Source organism: Podarcis erhardii (genome assembly GCF_964252035.2).
Source record: "Podarcis erhardii genome assembly, chromosome: 14".
Taxonomy (NCBI): domain Eukaryota; kingdom Metazoa; phylum Chordata; class Lepidosauria; order Squamata; family Lacertidae; genus Podarcis; species Podarcis erhardii.
Genome location: NC_138503.1, coordinates 29,771,279 through 29,792,191, shown reverse-complemented (window position 1 = coordinate 29,792,191; position 20,913 = coordinate 29,771,279). Strand labels below are relative to the sequence as shown.

General features: G+C 48.6%; 1 protein-coding gene and 2 long non-coding RNA genes across 3 annotated transcripts in view; 1 reads left to right on the top strand and 2 right to left on the bottom strand.

Moving 5' to 3' along the window:
* The window catches only part of LOC309329618 (heparan sulfate glucosamine 3-O-sulfotransferase 4-like), a 95,949-nt gene extending 77,092 nt beyond the window's left edge, over positions 1-18,857 (top strand). The window contains exons 2-3 of the mRNA XM_081840572.1: positions 13,693-14,368; positions 17,681-18,857. Coding sequence (XP_081696698.1) covers positions 13,693-14,329 — 637 coding nt within the window. The 3' untranslated portion in view covers positions 14,330-14,368; positions 17,681-18,857. The remainder of the gene's footprint in view (positions 1-13,692; positions 14,369-17,680) is intronic.
* Positions 6,196-7,902, bottom strand: LOC309329629. Its single transcript, XR_014151209.1, has 2 exons — positions 7,782-7,902; positions 6,196-6,696 (listed from the first exon to the last, which is right to left on the bottom strand). It is a non-coding gene; the product is annotated as an uncharacterized lncRNA (long non-coding RNA).
* On the bottom strand, positions 13,914-18,756 carry LOC309329627. Its single transcript, XR_014151207.1, has 3 exons — positions 18,617-18,756; positions 16,748-16,843; positions 13,914-14,048 (listed from the first exon to the last, which is right to left on the bottom strand). It is a non-coding gene; the product is annotated as an uncharacterized lncRNA (long non-coding RNA).
* Positions 18,858-20,913: the final 2,056 nt, after the last annotated feature.

Genomic DNA, 20,913 nt, shown 5'->3' with positions numbered 1-20,913 from the left:
TGGCACCTGGCTCTGTGGGCATCCCGGATGCAGGGATCCCCTCCGAACTGACACTCCCAGGTGCTCCCAGGTTGGTCTTTCTTGTACAGACAACTGCATGCAACATCAGGACCCACTCCATGGACTACACAATGATGCCCAACCTATGAATAATGCATGAACAGGGCCCATCAGATTTGATTTTGAAACCAGGACCGGGGTGATGCTTCCTCCCCTTTGCCATTAAATAGGACATTTCTATTTAGCACCCCTGCCTAAATTCCTCCTGAAATAGGAAGACAATGAGGGGGGGAGCAGGATGTGCGTGTGCATGTAGTCCCCCCACCCACCCCGCCTCTCCTCCAGCTCAATCATAGCTGCCACTCTCCCTTAAGAGTTGCAATCTTCTTAGCTGTTGATGACTCCCCCATTACTATCGCTCTGGCTATTCGTGCTGGGTTAGGATAACATCCACAGCTCAGCAGTGGAATTTATTTACCTTTTTTCCTCCTAAAAGCTTTTTAAGCTGATCCAGTGGGGGGTGGGGGTTTCATTTAGAGGGCCATTATTTCTCATCTGCTCTTTTGGGTGGGAGTAAATTCCCCCAGTGATGAAACTGAACTCGTCATCACAGAGACCTACTGCATTATATTTTAAACATTCCATTTTGACAGCCTCCTCTCTTCTTCAGAAACACCAACTGCTCTCTTTTTTGGGGAGGGGGGTGCAGGGTGAGATAGCCCTAAATTGCACAGATGAGTCAATTTTTTATTTCCCTTGGTTTGGCTGAAGCCGCCTGGTTTCCCTTTGCTGGCTCACTTTGCAGATTCACACCGGCAATTGAAACCCATAATATTAATATTGGGTATTAGCAAACCCCTTGACACTTCTGCAGGATCCACAGAGGAAAGCAGCTCTCTTGGAGGTTTGTGATTCCTGGCATCCGTTACCCAGGAAGGAAAAGGGATTCCATCTTTGTTTCTCCCTCTCTGCTCCCTGAAATCCCAGGTTCCCCTCCTGTGACCCCTACCCAGTTCACTCTTCCTTTAGCATAAACCCTCAACTTAGCTCCAAAGAGACCCTATGCCCCTCTGTGCCAAGGACTGGACTTGGGCTTGCAGGGAGCATCTGGGATGAAAAAGGCCTTCTTCACATAGTGCAGAGTTAATCTATGGAACTCGCTCCCACAGGTGGCAGTGATGGCTGCCATCCACTTGGATGGCTTTGAAAGAAGATTAGACAAATTCATGGAGAGGTCTCAGATCCTGCTTAAGGGTTTCTTATAATGGGCATCTGGCTGGCCTCTGTGAGTACAGGATGAGCTTCGGTTGACATGATCTGGCAGGGCTCTTCTTATGTCCTTGTGTTATGAGTAGCTGGGAAATGGCCCAGAAGGGAGAATCCAGGGAGCAAAGGGATCAAGACGGTCAAGGCATTTTCCTCCAGGCCCTTTAGAGATGGCATTAAAGGGCAGAGAATACCCCACTCAAGGCACACTGCTCAGTCCCAGCCCCACCCCATCCAAAACCGATGCAGGCAAATGATAGCAGGAAGGCTTCTCAAAGCTCCTTAGAGCTTTAACAAAAGAAGAGAACGGGCTTTAAAAACTCTTAGCCCGGATTCCCTGCATTCCACACACACCCTTAGTCACAATGCAAGCTGATCCGCACAGCTTATTTGAGGCCAAGAGCGACTTCCCCTAACTCCTCTCTTTCTGTTCACTGAGGGGAGGCATGCCTGATGGCTGTACTCTACCTCCGCTGTTGGAAACGGGGAATGCCTTTGAATAATACCACTTGCTGGGTATTGCAAGTGGGGAGAGTTGCTGCTGTTTGTGCTCAGGCCCTGTTTGTGAGCTTCTTTTGGATGGCCACTGTGAGCAGAAGACTATGCTGGATGAGACGCACACCCTTTGGCCTGATTGAGCTGCTGCAGAGCTCTTCTTAGTTTCTTATTATTCCTAAATGGAACCTCCATGGACAGAGCCAGTCTGCTTTGGAATGCTGGAGAACAAGAGTAGAAGAAGGCTGTTGTTCTCAGATCCTGCTTGGGCTTCCCTTTGGGGCATCTGGTTGGCCACTGTGAGAGCAGACGACTGGGGGTCCCTCTTTGTCCTGATCCCCCTGCAGGGGTCTTACATTCTTATGCTGCAACAGCAGGCTTCCTCAAACTCCAGATGTTTTGAGACTACAATTCCCATCATCCCTGACCATTGGTGTTGCTAGCTAGGGATCATGGGAGTTGTAGGGAGGGCTGAGTTTGAGGAAGCTTGTGCAACAGCTACAGTGGTTGGCAGTTACCAATCCCCTGGAGCTTTATTGCTTTTCCCCTCCCCACAGTGTCTTTCTCTTCCCCCAAAGCCTTTGAGGCACTTGCAGGGGGTACTGCTTTGCAGAGCCATTCTTGGCTACCTCCCAGGGCAGGCCTGCCTGGCTGAGATGGCAGAAATGGGAGGCTCCTGCATTGCTCAGATGTAAAAATGTGGGGTCAGAAATTGAGATGGGAGAAGGTATCAGTTTCCATTCAAATCCATCTCCATCGCAAGCAGCGCTGTTTCTCTTCCTCTGCAGTCCAGCTTCTGACAAAATGTACTTTATTCATCTTGCTGTCTGTTGTTGTAGAATTTCATGTTACTAATTACATTATTGTTACACTCCACACTATCCATTTCGGCACAAAGGAAACACAGTGCAAATGTGGGAGGGGAAACTTCATAAATTGCGTATGATTTACAAAATGAAAACAAGAAAAACAGCAAATCCCAATCTTACTCACTGGATCAATTTCCATTCTGGGCATGGGGGAAAAAATAAGTGAGCACCTGCAATTCCTTCCCCCATTTCCATTTCTCTTGGAATTTTCCAGCATTCCTAGTGGGGAGAGGCTGTAAACTTCTGTTTATAAAATTATGCAAAGCATGGAGAAAGGGGATAGAAGTAAAGTTTTTCTCCCTCTCACAAAAGACTAGAACTAGGGGGAGAGGGCTACTGATGGCTCCTCGCCATGATGGCTTTGCTCTGCCTCCATAGCTGGAGGCAGCAATTCTTCTGAATCCCAGTTGCTGGAAACCGCAGGAGGGTCTCTTTTGCTGGTAGTTTGGCGTAGGTGAGTTGTCTGATTGTTCAGTCTCTTAATAGGAACCACTAAATGAATTGCTCCTTGTGGATATAATGTTGATATTATTGGTGTTGAGGATATCGCTTCATCCTTGTTTAAACTGTTGTTATGTTTTAAATGAATTGTAATGGTTGAAATGTCAATGGTACATGGCAGGACATCTTTCTCTTTTTTCAGCTGTTATGGCTATTCGACTTACTGTCTTCTGTGAACCACTTTCAGCATAATACCCTCCTTATTGGATTTACTTTGTATCTCACTGTTTAGAGGGTCCCTTCTGAGGCAGAATAGAACATACTCAAACCCAGAATATTAAAGACAAAAAAATCATAAATTCGTAATGTAAAGTGTGAGGCATGTAAAAAAAAATATAACACACCAGCAAAATATAAGAACAGAAGATGCCTGCTGGGTCAGGCAATTTTTCATACAGTCCGAAACCTGCTAGCAGGACCCAAGCACAAGACATAAACACACACACACACAGAGAGAGAGAGAGAGAGAGAGAGAGAGAGAGAGAGAGAGAGAGAGAGAACAGAGCTAAGTGTCCAAAACTGACTGAATAGAGAGCCTTTAGGGTTGTCCTACAATCAAGTTTCTCAGCTAGGAGTCTTTTCCCAACCAGCCTGGAGATGACACCCATGGGGATTAAACCTGGGGTGCTCCCCCTGATGATCTACTGTGGTGTTCTCCCGAAAGGGGGTACAGGTAGCACTCAGCATGCTTGTCTCCACTTTCCCTCAAATGGGGAAGTTCTTGAAGGTTTGTTTAAAAAAAGACCACTTTGAAATTATTTTGAGGGGCATTTGTCAGCAGCTCTGCTAAATCCTTTTGGGCCATTTATGCACTTTCCTCTGAACATGGATGGTGGTGCCCAGAACTAGGGCTACATTTCAGATGACCACTGCATCATTTCTGGGAGCAGATTTCTGGAGCAGATTTCTGGGAGGAGGGTTTGCTTGGGAATGCACCCCACCCCCCACAAACACACCTAGGGTTGCCATACATCTGGAATTTCCTGGGCACAGCTGATATTCTTAAGTAGCATCTGGGCAGTAATCACTGAAATGTCCGGGAAAATCCAGAAATATGGTGGCACACGTTGGCAGTGTAAAAAAAAAAAAAGCTCAACACTTTTTGAAATATGGCAACCCTAACACACACACAAACACAGAGTTTGATTCCATCCCTCACTCGACTTGTTGACTGGGGTGGGGGACAGTCTTTACCTCCTCTCTCCTCTTGGAGATGGAAGCAAAGTAAGGTAAAGGTGAAGGACCCCTGGATGGTTAAGTCCTGTCAAAGGTGACTATGGGGTTGTGGCGTTCATCTCACTTTCAGGCCAAGGGAGCTGACGTTTGTCCACAGACAGTTTTCCAAGTCATGTGGCTAGCATGACTAAACTGCTACTGGTGCACGGAGGACTGTGATGAGTGCAAGAGTGCACAAAAACACCATTTACCTTCCCACCGCAGCAGTACCTATTTATCTACTTGCACTGGTGTGCTTTCAAACTGCTAGGTTGGCAGGAGCTGGGACAGAGCAATGGGAGCTCACCCCTCATGGGGATTCAAACTGCTGACCTTCTGATCAGTAAGCTCAAGAGGCTCAGTGATTTAGACCAAAGCACCACCCACATCCCTGGGAGCAAAGTAAGGGGAAGAGGAGACAGGTGGGGGGAAAGTTCCTTGACCCAGACGCCCCCTTCCGATTCCCAGACATTCCTTTATTTCCTCCTGCCATGCAGCAGAGACCTCTTGAGCTCTGTCTGTGGAGAGCAGCCTTTGGGCCTTGCGCTGCCTCACAGGGAGCCACAGTGTCTGCTGCGGCCCTGATGATTGTTATCTCTGATACTTCTTAAGATTGGCTGGTCACATCTCTGTCTCTCTCACACACATGCACTCTCCTTATTTCCTCTCCACTGATGAACTCCTTCCCCACCCCAGGGGAGTTCTGAGTGGCCTCTTTGCAATCTGGGTGAATTGCTGTGCTGAGATCGTCCCCCTGCCTTGCTGGCAGAAGCAACAGGCAGGGAGAGGGAAAGATGCAGCCAGAGTGATTGGGAAAGTCGGGCATCCATTGGGAGGGGTTGGGAATGACCTCTTTGTCTCGCTTAGTGAGAGGTTATAGGGTGTTGGACTGGGGATGCTGTCTCTGTCACATAGCCAGATTAAAAGGGATGGAGGATACTTTAGATGTCCTCAATCGGGCACATTGTTCAGGCTGCCTTCAAGCACTTTAGAGCCTATTCCTGATCCTGGTCTTGCAGAAAATGCCTGTCTGGAACTCACCAGCACTAAGGATACTCCAGGGCAGGGGTCAGCAAACTTTTTCAGCAGGGGGCCGGTCCTCTGTCCCTCAGACCTTGTGGGGGGCCAGACTATATTTTGGAGGGAGTAAAATGAACAAATTCCTATGCCCCACAAATATCCCAGAGATGCATTTTAAATAAAAGCACACATTCTACCCATGTAAAAACACCAAGCAGGCCCCACAAATAACCCAGAGATGCATTTTAAATAAAAACACACATTCTACTCATGTAAAAACATGCTGATTCCCGGACCATCCGCAGGCTGGATTTAGAAGGCAATTGGGCCGGATCCGCCCCCCCCCGGCCTTAGTTTGCCTACCATGCTCCAGGGCTATCCTAGAGGATGGGGTGCAGCCTTTATTGCTAAGGGAAATCCATCTATTACAAAGGCTCAGAGTTGAAACAAAATAAAAAAATTCCTTCCAGTAGCACCTTAAAGACCAACTGAGTTAGTTCTAGGTATGAGCTTTCGTGTGCATGCACACTTCTTCAGATACACTGTGTATCTGAAGAAGTGTGCATGCACACGAAAGCTCATACCTAGAACTAACTCAGTTGGTCTTTAAGGTGCTACTGGAAGGAATTTTTTTATTTTGTTTTGACCATGGCAGACCAACACGGCTACCTATCTGCTCAGAGTTGAGGCAGGGATGGGGAAGTTGTATGGGGAAGAATAATATTTGGGCAGGGGAATGAATGGATTCAAGAGTGCAGGTCTGGAGAAAGCCAAATGCAGGTATAGACACACGCCCCATGCACACCGGCACACAATCAGGAACCTTGCATTATGAGCCCCACCCTGGCCAGGGCTTCTAAGCATTTTCAGGTGGATATACTGGTGAGCTGCCCTCAGCCTTTCCTGCTCAATTTGGGGAAGTCATTGCAGGCCAGGAGCCGGCCATTGTGGGGAGGTGCCAAAAACACACCACAGCGCATGCACCCTCTTCACCCTCTGCCCATGTTCTTTGAATGCCTGATCAGCAACTCTGCTGTTCACATAGTGGCGGGTGGAGATACCATTTGATTTCCTCTGTAACTTGTCTGTTGACACAGTCTCCAAATCCAAGGTCTGGTTGCTGTAGCAACTTCACTCCTTTCTTTCCATCCTCTGCTTCTCCTGATCCTATCAGGTTGTAGCTGACGTTGGCACCTTGGTTGTTATGGTAATACTCACAAACACATTCCATTGACATGGTATTAAGGGCTGGGGGGGGGGGCGAGGAGAAGCATCCACACTTTTCTGAAGGATACCAAATGCAAGTTTCAGGTGGTCACAGAGAAAGAAGCTGCCCTGCTGCCTTGTTTGAAAAGGAACCCTTGCTCAGGGCAGGGTCTCCAGGCTTAGATTCCTGCCTTCAGCTGGATATGGTGGGTAGGTGGGTGGGTGGGTGGGTGGGTGTGCATGCCTTTAGAGGCCTGTGGACACCTTTCAAAACTGGGAAAATTGGATATTTGCCCTCCCAAAGAAATCAAACCCGCACACAGATTTGATCCCGGAATGTCCCTATTTCCCCCACCAGTGCTGCAACTGCTGAGCTTGGGGAGGAGGATAAGGCGGTGCTTGTTCTGAGTGGCAGTGACAAGGAGACCTTGGCTGATTGGAGGCTGCACTCCTAAACAGGATTTCCTAGGAGGGGTGTCCCATCAATATGAAAGGGAATCACTTCTGAGTAAAGATATGTATGATTTTGTTGTAAGGTCCTATTCCAGAGGTCAGCAAACTTTTTCAGCAGGGGGCCAGTCCACTGTCCCTCAGACCTTGTGGGGGGCCAGACTATATATATATATATATTTGGGGGGATGAACGAATTCCTATGCCCCACAAATAACCCAGAGATGCATTTTAAATAAAAGCACACATTCTACTCATGTAAAATCACCAGGCAGGTCCCACAAATAACCCAGAGATGCATTTTAAATAAAAGGACACATTCTACTCATGTAAAAACATGCTGATTCCCAGACCGTCCGCGGGCCGGATTTAGAAGGCAATTGGGCCAGATCCAGCCCCCAGGCCTTAGTTTGCCTACCCATGTTCTATTCTATGCAGTGGCATAGCTGGGAGAGGGGCACAGGTGCAGTTGCCTCAGGTGCAAAATTGTTAGGTGCACAAAATTTCAACACCCAATGCATTCAATACAGCTGAATGTTTCTATCACTGGGCTCTGGTGAAAACAGCTTCTCCATGTGAACCAGGAAGTGATCTCTCCTGGCAATGGAACAACTCTTCTTATCTCTGTGACTGCAGTCTTCTGGGTGGTGTTGACACCATTAGGCAGTTGAATGTGCATGCATACTCCATCCATTTCCACCCGGTGCGGCCTTGGGCACTGGCGACACATGGTACACCACTGATTCTGTTTCAGGGGACATGAACTACCTACTTTGGGTTTTGGAAGCACAACTGCCCTCCACAGTTTGGAACTCCTGTGTGACCCTGCCCAGATTTTAAGGTCTGTGGCAGGAATCTTGCTTTCGGTTCCTCTGACTTCAGAAGTGCTGTTCCCTGTGATGGACTGCCTTTGGGAGGATAGTGAAGAAGACAATGATAATCCCCATAGCTTTTCATGGATGGTTAATTTTATTCCTGTAGTTTCTCGGTCTTTATTGCTGCTCTTACTGCTGTTTTTGTTATTATGGTGCTGTTTTAAAAATACTTTAATGTTTTAATGTTAGGCATTGATTATTATTTTGTGTCAACTTCCTTGGAAGCACCTGCTGAGCAGCAGGACAGACTTCTTTCCAACATAGGAATGCTTCCCTTAAGCAGAGCAAAAGAGACCTAGAGGGGAAATGACTTTTCACTTACAGGGCAGCCCCTCTTGCAAGGGGTGGTGGTTGAACTGCAAAAGCCTCTCTCCATTGTGGGATGTTCCTTGCTCTCACCTGTAGCAGGAATAGCCTCTTCTTTGTGTGCAGGAGGTCCCAGATTCAATCCCCAATGGCATCTCCAAGGAAGATTCCTCTCTGAAACCCCAGAGAGCTGCTGCCAGTCAGTGCAGACAATACTGAACTATTGGTCTGGTTCACACAAGGCATCCTCTGCTGCCCTCCAGTGTTGAGGTCACCTCCATATAACCTGGATCACCTTCTGTCTACATATGGCAGTTCCTTGGAGACCAGACTGTACCCCTCCTTCCTGCCACATCTGCAGGCCCCCCTCTGCTGCCCTCAACCCGTCAAGCAACTTCAGCACACACCAACACCCTGCGGAAGATGGCTTCCACATTTCCCTGGTGTGGGCTAGTTCCTGTTCCATGAGGAGCATATGGGCAACCAGGATGTTCCTCAGTAAAGCTCTTTACAAGCCGTGTTTAAGGTTTGTTAAAACCCCCGGGGAATTAAAGCAATATGCCCCCATTATGGAGTGGCAGCTGTGGGGTCTGCGTTGCTTATTCAAAGGGATTGGAGGGCACACTTTGGTGATGGGGCTTTGGAGAGATTAAAATTATTTTCAGCATTAAGCACAACATTTCAAAGTTAATGCTTTTGGTCTTGAATATGGATTCAGAGAGCAGAAAGAGATTTACAAGACATTACTTCTATGCAAATTCCAGCAGAAACCAAGGGTGGGTCCCCCCCCCTTTCCCTTCTTTCTTTCTTTCTTTTTTCTTCTTTTTTTGTTGAGCAAATTCAACAAGAGATTTGACTTGGGGGCTTACAGCAAATAGACTTTGGTTTTTATGCAGATTGCTGCCTTTAATGGCAGGCAGGCAGGCAGGCAGGCAGGCTCAATCCCCTTGAAAATTCCTAGCTTGTCTGACTGGGATACTAACAGGGCACAGTTGAGAGGCCAAGCAATTACAGCCGGATGTGTTAATGTACAAATGGGGAAGGAGGAGGAGGAAGCCACAAGCTTCTTGTTTAAAGATGAAAACAGATGTTTCTCCCATGCTATGTTGGTAAGCAGCTGGCTCCATGCCACTCAGAGGAGACGGTTGCTGCTCAGAGGCCACCCCTGGCGAGGCACCCATTAGACACCTTCGCTTCAGTGGTCCTGATCTGTGGGAGTTCCTGTTAAACTTCTGCAGCAAAAGCATTAAAACACAACCAACAAAAGGTGCCTTTCCGTGCAGGATTGCAGGAAGCCGCCGCCCGTATAATGAACAAGCAGCCTACGCAGAGATAAATGACAGCTGTGACTGAAGGAATAAACAGGATAATCTGGATTTAAATAAGTCACAAAGGGGTGGGGGGGGCTGGCAACATGCAAATTCACAAATTTATAAAATGTATCCTTTCAGAGTTAAGAGCTTGTTTGAAGCCAGCAGTTAAGAGCCATTATTCAGCCACCTTCTTTCCCCCCCTCAAAGGCATTTCGGAGCCAGCCTTCACTGCCGCAACCAGGGACGGGAGACAAATTTCCTCCCGCTTGCAGATAAATAATATGTGCCCTAAATGGAACAGAGAGGTGGGCTGTTCCGACAGGAGAGGAATTATCCCATCAAGTTTTCCTGCCTGAGGCAGGGTCATAATCCAGGGAGGATATTGGAGCTTCGCATATAGAGGATGGAGGCACTATCACTCCAGCACCCCAGGAACACCCTAATATACCAAGAGACTTCTGGGCCCCATTTTGATGCAGAGGAGCAGCAGCGTCTGGGGGCCACCGTCAGGCGTCCCAGAGCCCAAAGCAATGGGTGCAGCTGACCTAGAGGGCTGTGGGGAGGTCTGATTGCCAAGGGGAAGGCTTGAGTGCCCACCAGGTCCTGCATTTGGATTGCAGTGCCAGCTAATCAAATATTTGGCCAACCAGAGCAGCCAATGACCTTCTCCAATAACTCATGAAAATTACAAGGAGGGATGCGGTGAGAAGGGAAGAGCATGAGGTTTTTTCTGCTCCTCTGGCCTCTCCCTTTTATTCATGAGCCCTGCCTCTGTGGCCCCAGGAGTGAGAGAGAGGCAGACTTGGTGGGACACTGTGAGATGGGCCCCCAAAATGCCCTCCCCAGCATACACACACACACTCCTTGCCAGTGGCTCCCTTTCTGGAAAAGGTGGCAGCATAGGTGCCAACTTTCTGGGGCCCTGGGTGCCCAAGCACCCACAAAATTCCCCATGAAAGGGCTGGGCACCCACAAATGTTGGTGGCAGGGCCCTGCACACTGCATGGCACCCATGGTCCTGGGCACCCACAGTCATGGGGCCAAGCTGGCACTCCTGGGTGGCACCCTCCCTTTTGCACGGAAGCACTGGCTTCATTTAGGGGAGAAGGGAGCAAGCTGGACCTCACTTGGGTGGCTCTGCTGTTTGCAAACAGATATGGGATCCAGACCTCCACAACATTAAAAAGGAATAGTGATAGAAAGGAACTAAGCCCTCCGGCTAATTTCACTGAAACATGGCTGCTGCCCATGTTTCCCTACAGTAATGTTGCTTAGCGGCTGACTCAAATGATTTTGTCTTTGGCATTAGCATCATCCCTTGCTGTTGGCAAGGGTCCTTCCCTCTCCTTCCTCTTTTTGCATCACAGACTGCAGGAAGAGTGGGGGCTTTCCTGGGAGGAAATGCTGAGCTCGCAAGGCTCCTCCAGGACCACCTGTTAGATGTGCCCTCTGCTATCTCTGGCCTATTGCTTCCTATGCTTTCATTGCTGCCTGCCACTATTCCATTGTACCCAGCTAGAGGTTGCTGCTGCTGCTGCTGCTGCTGCTGCTGCTGCTGCTGCTGACCCTGCTGATATCCCAGTCAGCCAGGGACCAAGGCCCCAGGCCAGCAGAGGCTCCCCAGGAGCACCACTGCCACTTTGTCACTGCAGTAAAATGCTTGCAGTGCTCCTAACACCGAGGGTTCTTCTCTAAAAAAGGCATTATAGGCGAGGTGGCCACAGCACTTGTTCAAAGTTTCACACTTTGTTGTGGTTCTTGACTGCATTGATTTAAATGATGGGATTTCTGCTATTTATTGACTGGCATTGATTTTTATCTGTAATTTTTTGATGGGGTTTTAATTTATGGGGTTTTGCTTTCTGGCTGTGATGTCTCCAGACCACTTAGAGATTTTCCTTTTGGAAATTCCCAGCAGTATATAAATAATCTAAAACCAAACAGTTAATTCAACCTCCAACAGTATTTGCCACTGCGGAAATGGCAGAGGTGCTGCGCAAAGACATGTGATCAACAATGCCTCACTCTGAGGAAGGACCCTCAGACTGAGGTGGACAAAAAGGTGGTGGATCAGGCAGTGATAGGAAAAGGGGGGGGGAGCATGGAAGAGCCAGCTGTGGTGGGTGCTAGAGCTTGATGGGTGACAGCAGAAGCAGCCCCTGGTAGCCAAATGCCTTTCATATGGATGCCTCCACACCATCTTCCTCTCAAAAAAAGGCTGGGCATTTCAGAGCCAGATAACTCCTCACTTTTCAGGAAAGTTCTGAGGGTTCTCCTATCCTGCAGCTTAGGCTCCCCACCCCCACCTCTCACCCCAAAAAAACCAACCCCAGAAGCTACCAGAGCAGAGCTGAATCTGGGGGATGTCTGTCTGTCTGTCATCTGTCCTTCCGCCCGTCCATCTATTTCCATTTACAGTGGTACCTCGGGTTAAGAACTTGATTCATTTTGGAAGTCCACTCTTAACATGAAGCACCACTTTAGCTAATGGGGCCTCCTGCTGCCGCTGCGCCGCTGGAGCACGATTTCTGTTCTCATCCTGAAGCAAAGTTCTTAACCCGAGTCTGTAACCTGAAGCATCTGTAACCCGAGGTACTACTGTATATTCCACCTTTTTCTCCAAGGAGTTCTCCCCTTCCTCATTTAATCCCACAACAATCCTGTGAAGTAAGCTAGGCTTTGAGGCAGTGGCTGGCCCTCAGTGAGCTTCATGAGCTGGGGATTCAAACCCCAGTCTCTCCTAAGTCCTAGTCTGACACTACACCAAACTGGCCATGCCAGTAGCCATTTTCTCTGATTGCTGCCCAATTGTGTCTGAGCAGCTGGCTAGATCCAAATGGGAATCCACAGAGTGTCATCATAAACATTTCAGTCTGCTGCACCCTCCAGAGCTCCAGGGCTGGGGCCAAAAGGGGCATCTAGGATGCTGGTGGACCCCCTTCTGCTCTACCCTTACCTGGTGGGCTGGGTCAGCTTTTGCTTTGCAGCTGCCATGGTGCGCAGGCAGCCGCCTTGCCAAGGAGCTCCATGCAGCTCTGCGACTAGTGAAGTGGCAAGCAAGTTCCTCCTGCCTCATAAAAAACACTTTGCAGAGGAACCTCAAAACCCAGCAGCAGTTAATTATTGACAGAGCATGTGAATTAGAGATAAAAGAAAAGTCGTTCCTCCTTTGCACGCAAGATAGTAAATAAATTTAATTATGGGACAAGAGGCAGGGGATCTTCGTCTGTATTAAGTTTTATTAGCAGAGACATTTAAAAGCATGTCATCATAACAAAAAGGTCTTGTGTAATCCTAAATGTACCACTTTGGTACAAGGCTCTGAAGTGAATAGGCTTAATTGAGCAGATGGCTTGCTGCTCAGGCAGGTATGGGACAGGTTTATTGTCAATTAACTTTTGTCTACATATGCCTATGGCAAATTGACTGTATAATGGCTTCCTGAGGCCACTTTTAACACTTGTCATGCCCTGGAGCTCAAAGGCAAGGGGTGGCCAAGCTCTACGTTCTGTTGCAGCGAAGGGCTGAGAGCATTAGAAGAGCCTGTTGGATCAATGGCCCATCTAGTCCAGCATTCTGTTCTCACTGTGGCCAACCAGATGCCCCCGTGGGAAACTCACAAACAGAATTTGAGCACAAGAGCTCTCTCCTCTCCTGTGGTTTCCAACAACTGGGATTCAGAAGCATTAATGCCTCTGATTGTGGACCCAGAGCATGGCCATCATGGCTAGTAGCCATTGATAGCCCTCTCCTCCATGAATTGCTCTAATGCTCTTTTAAAACCATTCAAGTAGTTAGTGGCCACCACTGCCTCCTGGGGAAGGTTGAGTTCTACAATTTAACTATGTGCTGTGGTCAGAAGGTCTTTCTTTTATCTGTCCTGAACCTTCAGCTTCATTGCATGTCCAAGAGTTCTAGTGTCATGAGATATGCCCTGCATAACTGTATAAACCTCTATGATGTCACCGCTTACTTGTCTTTTCTCTAAACAGCCCCAAATTCTGCAACATTTCTTCATAGGGGAGCCATTCCATCCCCTTCATCATTTTAGTTGCCCTTTTCTGAAGTTCTTCCAACTCTGATGTGCTCATGCTGGTCCTTTGGCAGGTGGGTGGGACATCCAGGCACTGCCTTTGTCTGTGGCCAACAAAACTCCTCCTTTCTCTTGCCCTCTAGGGATGTGATGCCCAAGACTCTGGAGGGCCAGCTCACCATGGAGAAGACACCCAGCTATTTTGTCACCAACGAGGCCCCCAAGCGCATCCATTCCATGGCCAAGGACACCAAGCTGATTGTGGTGGTCAGGAACCCCGTCACCAGGGCCATCTCCGACTACACCCAGACACTCTCCAAGAAGCCGGAGATCCCCACCTTTGAGGTGCTGGCTTTCAAGAACCGGACTCTCGGGCTGATCGATGCCTCTTGGAGCGCCATCCGCATTGGGATCTATGCTCTGCACCTGGAAAGCTGGCTCCAGTACTTCCCGCTCTCCCAGATCCACTTTGTCAGCGGGGAACGGCTCATCACGGACCCTGCCGGAGAAATGGCCAAAGTGCAGGATTTCCTGGGCCTCAAGAGGGTGGTGTCAGAGAAATATTTCTATTTCAATAAGACCAAGGGGTTCCCTTGCCTGAAGAAGCCGGAGGACAGCAGTGCCCCCCGGTGCCTGGGCAAGTCCAAGGGCCGAACTCACCCCAAAATTGATCGGGATGTAATCCAGAGGCTCCGGAAATTTTACAAGCCCTTCAATGTCATGTTTTACCAAATGACGGGCCAGGATTTCCAATGGGAACAGGAAGAGGGGGATAAGTGATGATGTGGCAGGCAGAAAGAAGTTGTCTCCTATCCAGAGGTAAATGAATTGTCATCAGCAGTGTCTGTGTGTGTGTGTGTGTGTGTGTGTGTGTGTGTGTGTGTGTGTGTGATGAAACTCTTCTGTAGGGCATGATAGGGTCGCAAAACTGGACTTTGAGTTCCTGGAAGGCTTTCCCATTGGAAAAGAACCGCTAAGATTCTGCCTGGGGTTTCTCCAGGTGTAGTTGGACTCTAGGTGTGGTTGAACTCCAGTTCCCATCAGCCCCAGTGGCCAGCTTGGGCAATGGTTGGGGATTATGAGAGTTGGGAGTCCAGCAATGTCTAAAGGGGATCACTGTGCTGGCTACCCCTGCCTTAGGGCTTCCATCAGTGACTCACTTTCTATTGACTGCAACAAAATGGAGGGGCTCCAGGACACAGTTGGAGAATTTCTCCTTCCCTTGGAGAAAGTTTTTTTGCTAGGGTTGAAATTGCACCACTTCTGGGGAAGGCGCACCATAGCTCAGAGGTAGAGCACCTGCTTGGCATGAAGAAGGTCCTGGTTCAATCGCCATTGGTGGCATCTCCAGGTAGGGCTGGAAGAGACACCCTGCCTGAAACCCTGGAGAGCCTTTGCTGCTAGTCATTGTGGACGACACTGAGCTTGATGGTGATGGACCAGTGGTCTGGCTTAGTGTAAGGCCGGTTCCTTTAGCCTTCCTAAGTTCAAGCCAGACTGCCCAGTTTCCTGCCTGTCAAAGCTACCTCCCTGGTCTCTCCTCAGCCCATGTAAGTGGGGATGAAAACAAAGCTTTGTGAAGAAGAAAGTTTAGAATTATGGAACTGTAGGGACCCAAAGTCCAACCCCCTGTCATACAGGAATCACAGACCTACATTGGCTCCCAGTATGTTTCCGAGCTCAGTTCAAATTGTTGGTGCTGACCTCTAAAGCCCTAAATGGCCTCGACCTAGTATACCTGAAGGAGCATCTCTACCTCCATCGTTCAGCCCAGACACTGAGTTCCAGCTCCGAGGGCCTTCTGGCAGTTCCTCACTGCAAGATGTAAGGCTACAGGGAACCAGGCATAGGGCCTTCTCGGTAGTGGTGCCCACCCTGTGGAATGCCCTCCCATCAGATGTCAAGGAAATAAACAGCTATCTGACTTTTAGAAGACATCTGAAGGCAGCCCTATTTAGGGAAGTTGTTAATGTTTGATGTTTTATTGCTGCAATAATAATAATAATAATAATAATAATAATAATAATCTGTTGGGAGCCACTCAGATTGGCTGGGGAAACCCAGCCAGATGGGCAGGGTATAAATATATTATTATTATTATTATTATTATTATTATTATTATTATTATTAAGAATCCATGACAGCTTGCCATCCAACCTCCATATAAAAACCTCCAAGGAAGGAGAGTTGACCACCTTCCGAAGGAGTCCATTCCACTGCCATTCATGAATTAGGGGGGTGGGGAGTTTGAGGCAGTTCATTTCCACATCAGTCCATTTTAGTCCCCCTCTGGTTTTTTTAATGAGAGTTAGAGCCATTTCCGCAGCTGTTTTTCTTTCCCCGCATCTGTCAGCCTGGCCTCGTTGCCACAGATGCACGTGCATGATGCCTGTTGCCAAACTCCAGGCTCAGCTTTGATTCTGGCATGCAGACGCCCTCTTGATCAAGCTAAATACTGGAAATGCCACGGAAGGCAGCTATGGCTCCGTAACGAGGCAAAGCCACCCCGGGGCTGAGAGCACATCATGCGCTTCATTACCCAGTCAAGTGGCCCCCAAGCTTGGGATCAGGAAAAAGGTGCTAAATTCATTTGTCAACTTTTGGCAGGAGGCTGGGCTCCAGGATGGGACCATTTGTTTCCACACAAGTAAATGTCGGTTCATATTAGCCCGATTAGGAGTAAAAACAGCATCTGACATAAAACATTCTTTCCTCCCCCCCCCCACCCCGCAATCTCCACCCCCCACTCAAATTATTATTGCATGAAAATTGGAAATCTGCACCGGGACTGACTTTAAATTGTTTCACATGTTATTAAACTGTCATTTCCTCTGCTAAATGAGAGCTATGTTGTTGTGCAATTTAATTCACAGTGATGAATGGATTCAGGTGAAGGACTCATTTTTAACTCTTACCAGGTTTTTTGAGCTCCTCATTGACTAGCTGGGGGATGCCCCTCATTGAGAAAAAAAACCAGTATTCAGTGTGGGGGGGGGGAATCACTGGGCACAGCTGCACCCTCATCATGCAGCTCAGCATGATTCCCTACCCCCACAATCCTGACCCCATGGTAAAATCAAGCATGTTGGGCAAATACAACGGGAGTTGTGTAGCCACCCCCTCTGCTCAGGACCAAGGCAGTTTGCTAGTCAAGTGGGAGTTGGGACTTTGCTGTAAAATTGGAGCAATGGCACTCACTTGCTGCTCCTTTGTCATCTTGCACCAGCCAGAACAAAACAGTGACAAAGTTTCTTTGGTTCTTCCTCTAGGTGAGAAATGGCAATTGGAGATCAGCTGATGGAGGGGGAACATTCAGGTTACAAGAGGCCAAGATCAGGACCATTAAGAAAAACAAATAGGAGAATAACTTAAAAAGTGGTGTGGCCTGCCAGCCACAGCTATTCAAACTAAACACACACACGAGCTACAGCAAGGTAGCCGTAGCTCTTTGCAAAGCCAAAGAGCTCCTCATGTGTGGGACTTTGGAGCCATAGACAAGCTGGAAGGTGTGCAGAGGAGGGTGACCCAGATGACAAAGGGTCTGGAAACCAAGCTTTATGAGAAGCGGTTGGGGGAGTTGGGGATGTTCAGCCTGGTTAAGAGAAGACTGAGAGCATGGTATGATAGCCATCTTCAAATACCTGATAGGCTGTCACATAGAAGATGGAGCAAGCTTGTTCTCTGCTGCTCCAGAGGCTAGGGCAGGCTTCCTCAACCTCGGCCCTCCTGATGTTTTTTGCCTACAACTCCCATGATCCCCAGCTAGCTGGACCAGTGGTCAGGGATGATGGGAATTGTAGTCTCAAAACATCTGGAGGGCCGAAGTTGAGGAAGCCTGGGCTAGGGCCTGAATGACAAGAAAGACGTTTCTGACATTAGGAAGAACTTTCTGACAGTAAGGGCTATTCGACAGTAGAACGGACTCGCTCAAGAGGTGGTGGACGCTCTCCTTCACTGGAGGTTTTTCAACAGAGTTTGGATGGCCACCTGTCAGGGATTCTTTGGCTGTGATTGCTGCACTGTGTGAGGTTAGCCTGGATGACCCTTGAGATTCCTTCTGACTCTACAGTTCTATGATTTTATGTCTTGGCTGTCTTTAACTGCTGCCTTTCTCCTCCTTGCTCCACACAGAATCTGCCTGAGTTGGGGAAAGGGCCGGACTTGCCTAGCCTGAAATCTGGGTCCAGAACTGGCCACCACAATTGAAGGGAATTTGCTCAATGGACAAAGATGGGGGCAACACCATCCCTTTTGCACCTGGACAATCGCCTCCTTCCGCCCCACATTTCCAGACCAGCAGGATCCTGAGCATAAAGGACACGCCAAGGGAAGACCCTCTTTGGCTACTCTTGGTGGAGTCAACTGATCCTCTTTGTGCATCCAGAGGGGAAGAAGGATTGACTGAGACCTTGGCAAGAGATGCTAGGAGCTTCTTCCTGTCCAGGAGGTGGCCACTGTGCTGGGGAAATGCCCAGTTGATGCGAGTGAAGGGCAAGAGCCATTCCACACACACCCTGCATCCTGCACCATACATTCAGATGTTTATTTTTGATATGGGTGGAACCCCTGAGACTGACTTCGGGAGCGGCCCCACAAGGCCAAAGGGAAGGGAAGGCCTGGGTCTCGCCCACCCAGAGATTCAGGAAATCTGACTAGCATCCCAGTGTTCTTCCCAAGCACAAAAAAGTGGGGCTATTTACGTGTGTGCGTGTGTGTTGTTTTTTTACCGTTCATGTGACCCACCCTCCACCTCTGTGGAGAAGTTGCTGGCCTGGAGTCTCAGCATACTGGTGAGCTCCCAGTGCAAAGAGCTGATGGCATCTGGGGGATTTATTCTTCCTGGCAGTTGGCCGGCATCAGCCACACTGGTGAAAGTCCTCAGCTCCACCCATCTGCTTTTGCTACGCAAGAAGACCTCCTCATTCGCCACCAGCTCAGAAAGCGCTCCCTTGGATTTGGGCTTTTGCCTCCCCTCTTTAAATGTCAGCATTCCCAGCACACAGAAGATTGAATTTTGTATTTGATTTCAATTAGCAAAGCATAAATTATATTTAATTTTCTACTCACAGAGACTGGATGAGTCATTGTCCTGGAAAGCTGGGGGAGGGGGGAGTTCAGAGATTGACAATGGGAGCATTCATCGCCCAGGAGCTAAATTGCTTAAGCTGCCTCCCTCTTCCATCCATCCGCTGTCTTCACGCCTCCCCTCCCCCCCTCTGTGTCATCACCCTCTACCTGAGAGATATGGAAATACCAAGCGTGAATCTGGAGCCAAACCTGACTAAACAATAAAAACCTTGTCATGGCAGTTGCTTTTCTCTGCTCCCTTTATGAGGTGGGCAGGGGGGAGGGGGAGGGCTGGGCTTGCTGCATTTGCCACTGTTGTCTCCAGGGAGGGGTGGGATTTGATCAGCCAGCAGGAAACCTGACAAAGCCACTCTCTGTTTTACCTGAAGAAAGGAGGATTAAATATGAGGTAGTGAAAGAGCACAAAGCACAACAGACACACACACCCTCTGAAATTTAGCTGGGGCTGTTTGTGTCAACAGAAGGAAGCCTTGTTGCCTCTTTGCTAGACAGAGCTGGACCTTGATTGCAGAACTACAGGTGTGGGGAGAGGCAGGAGGGAGAGGTCCAAGGAGGAACCATGGCACTTATCCCACATATGTCTCCATCCTCTTATTTCTCCCAAAGTCTGCAGTGCTTCTAAATGCCAGTTGCTAGAAACCACAGGAGGGGAGACAGTGTTTCCCATTCAGGAATCTAGTTGGTCACTGTGAGAACAGAGTGCTGGACTAAATAGGCCCATTTGGCCTGATCCAGCAGGCTCTTTTTACATTCTAAAAGTGCTCAGGAAAGTTTCCTTCTTCGTTCTTGCCACTAACCCTGTGAGACAGGGCAGCAAGAATGAAAGACTGGGACTCCCTTGAAACCAGGGGGAGCATTGTGAGCTTCATTGCCAAGTGGAGATCAGAACCCAGTCCCTGCCACCCCAGCCTCTCAGCTGCCTTATCTTGCCTCTTCAACTCCTGTTGCAAGCAGCCTGTCTCCTTGCCCTGCACAGGAAAGGGCCCCTCATCTCAGTGAGGCTCAACTCTGACTTCACTCCAAGCTATGATTGGCACTAACCACAGTTCTGCATGATCTGAGCTTCCCAGAGTGCAATGGGTAGGTGGTGGTGGCTGCTTGCCTGCTTTTGCTCTCCATCTGTTCAGCTTCATAAATCCATGTGAGGAGGAGCCATGGCCATAATGGTGACTTGTGACTCCACCTGCCAACCAGCTCCGGAATTGTGGTTTAGCAGGTCCTTCATGAACTGTCCACTTTGAAGCTGATGGAAGTTCAGGCATGCAAGATATTCCACAGCTGGGTTTTGCAGGGCATCTGAATGCAGCTGTGGCGATGCCTTTACCTGGACTTCCTGGCTAAAAGGAAAGTGGGTAAGGTCAGGTCTGTTAAATCCTCCCGTTGTGCTGCATAATGACCACAAAGGGAAATAGCTTTGGAGGTTTTCTGTCTGGCATCCCGGTTCAGGAAGCTGGGATTAGCTATTTCACAACCTCATGCTATTGTGTCATCTGATAAAAAACAACTGGGTTTTTTCCCTCTCTCTTTTTTTTTAATCAACAAAATGAAGAAGTAGTGAACTATAAAATTGCTAATTATTTTCTAGTAAATTTACTTTTGAATAACTTGAGACACCAATTACAGGCACCATTAAGCACTATTAGCGGTGGGTGTTACCAAGGCAGGGTGGAATATTCATTAGGCAAAAGAGAAAGGTTTTGGTGCCAAAGCCCTTCCTGCTCAGGAAGCATCTCTGAGGGCACTCACTCTCCTTGCAGCCACTCCACGCCTCCACCAGACATTTAAAAAGTCACCAGAGGTTCAAAAATGACGATGTGGTGGCGTTGTGTTAGGCAAACAGGCAAATATTTTGAGTAAGGTTTTCAGCTTCAGTTAGACAGATCCTTGCAGCTGTACAAAATAATCACCAGAATTAAGATGAAAGCAAGGAAAAGGCAGAAAATGTTTCTCTTTGTGTGCCCTTTGAAGATGCAAGGGCCATTGTACTTTTAGATAATCAGACAGAGGGCTGTGCCCACCTGCTGTTCCCTTGAAAGCTTTGCAGGGCTCTGCCATCAGTGTGCCAAGCAGAAAGCTGGCTCCCTTCCCCCTCCTGCCTAGGCTGGTGCCCCACAGTTGGAGCCGCTGCCCAAAATAAAGTGTGGGTCTTGCTATTAAAGGAAAGCTTCTCCCCCACTCCCCACAAAGAGCACCAGCCTTGGGGGAGACAGCAACAGAGTCCTGAGAAGTGGAAAGTGAAATCTGTGTACATTTGAGCTTGAATGACAAAGGCCACA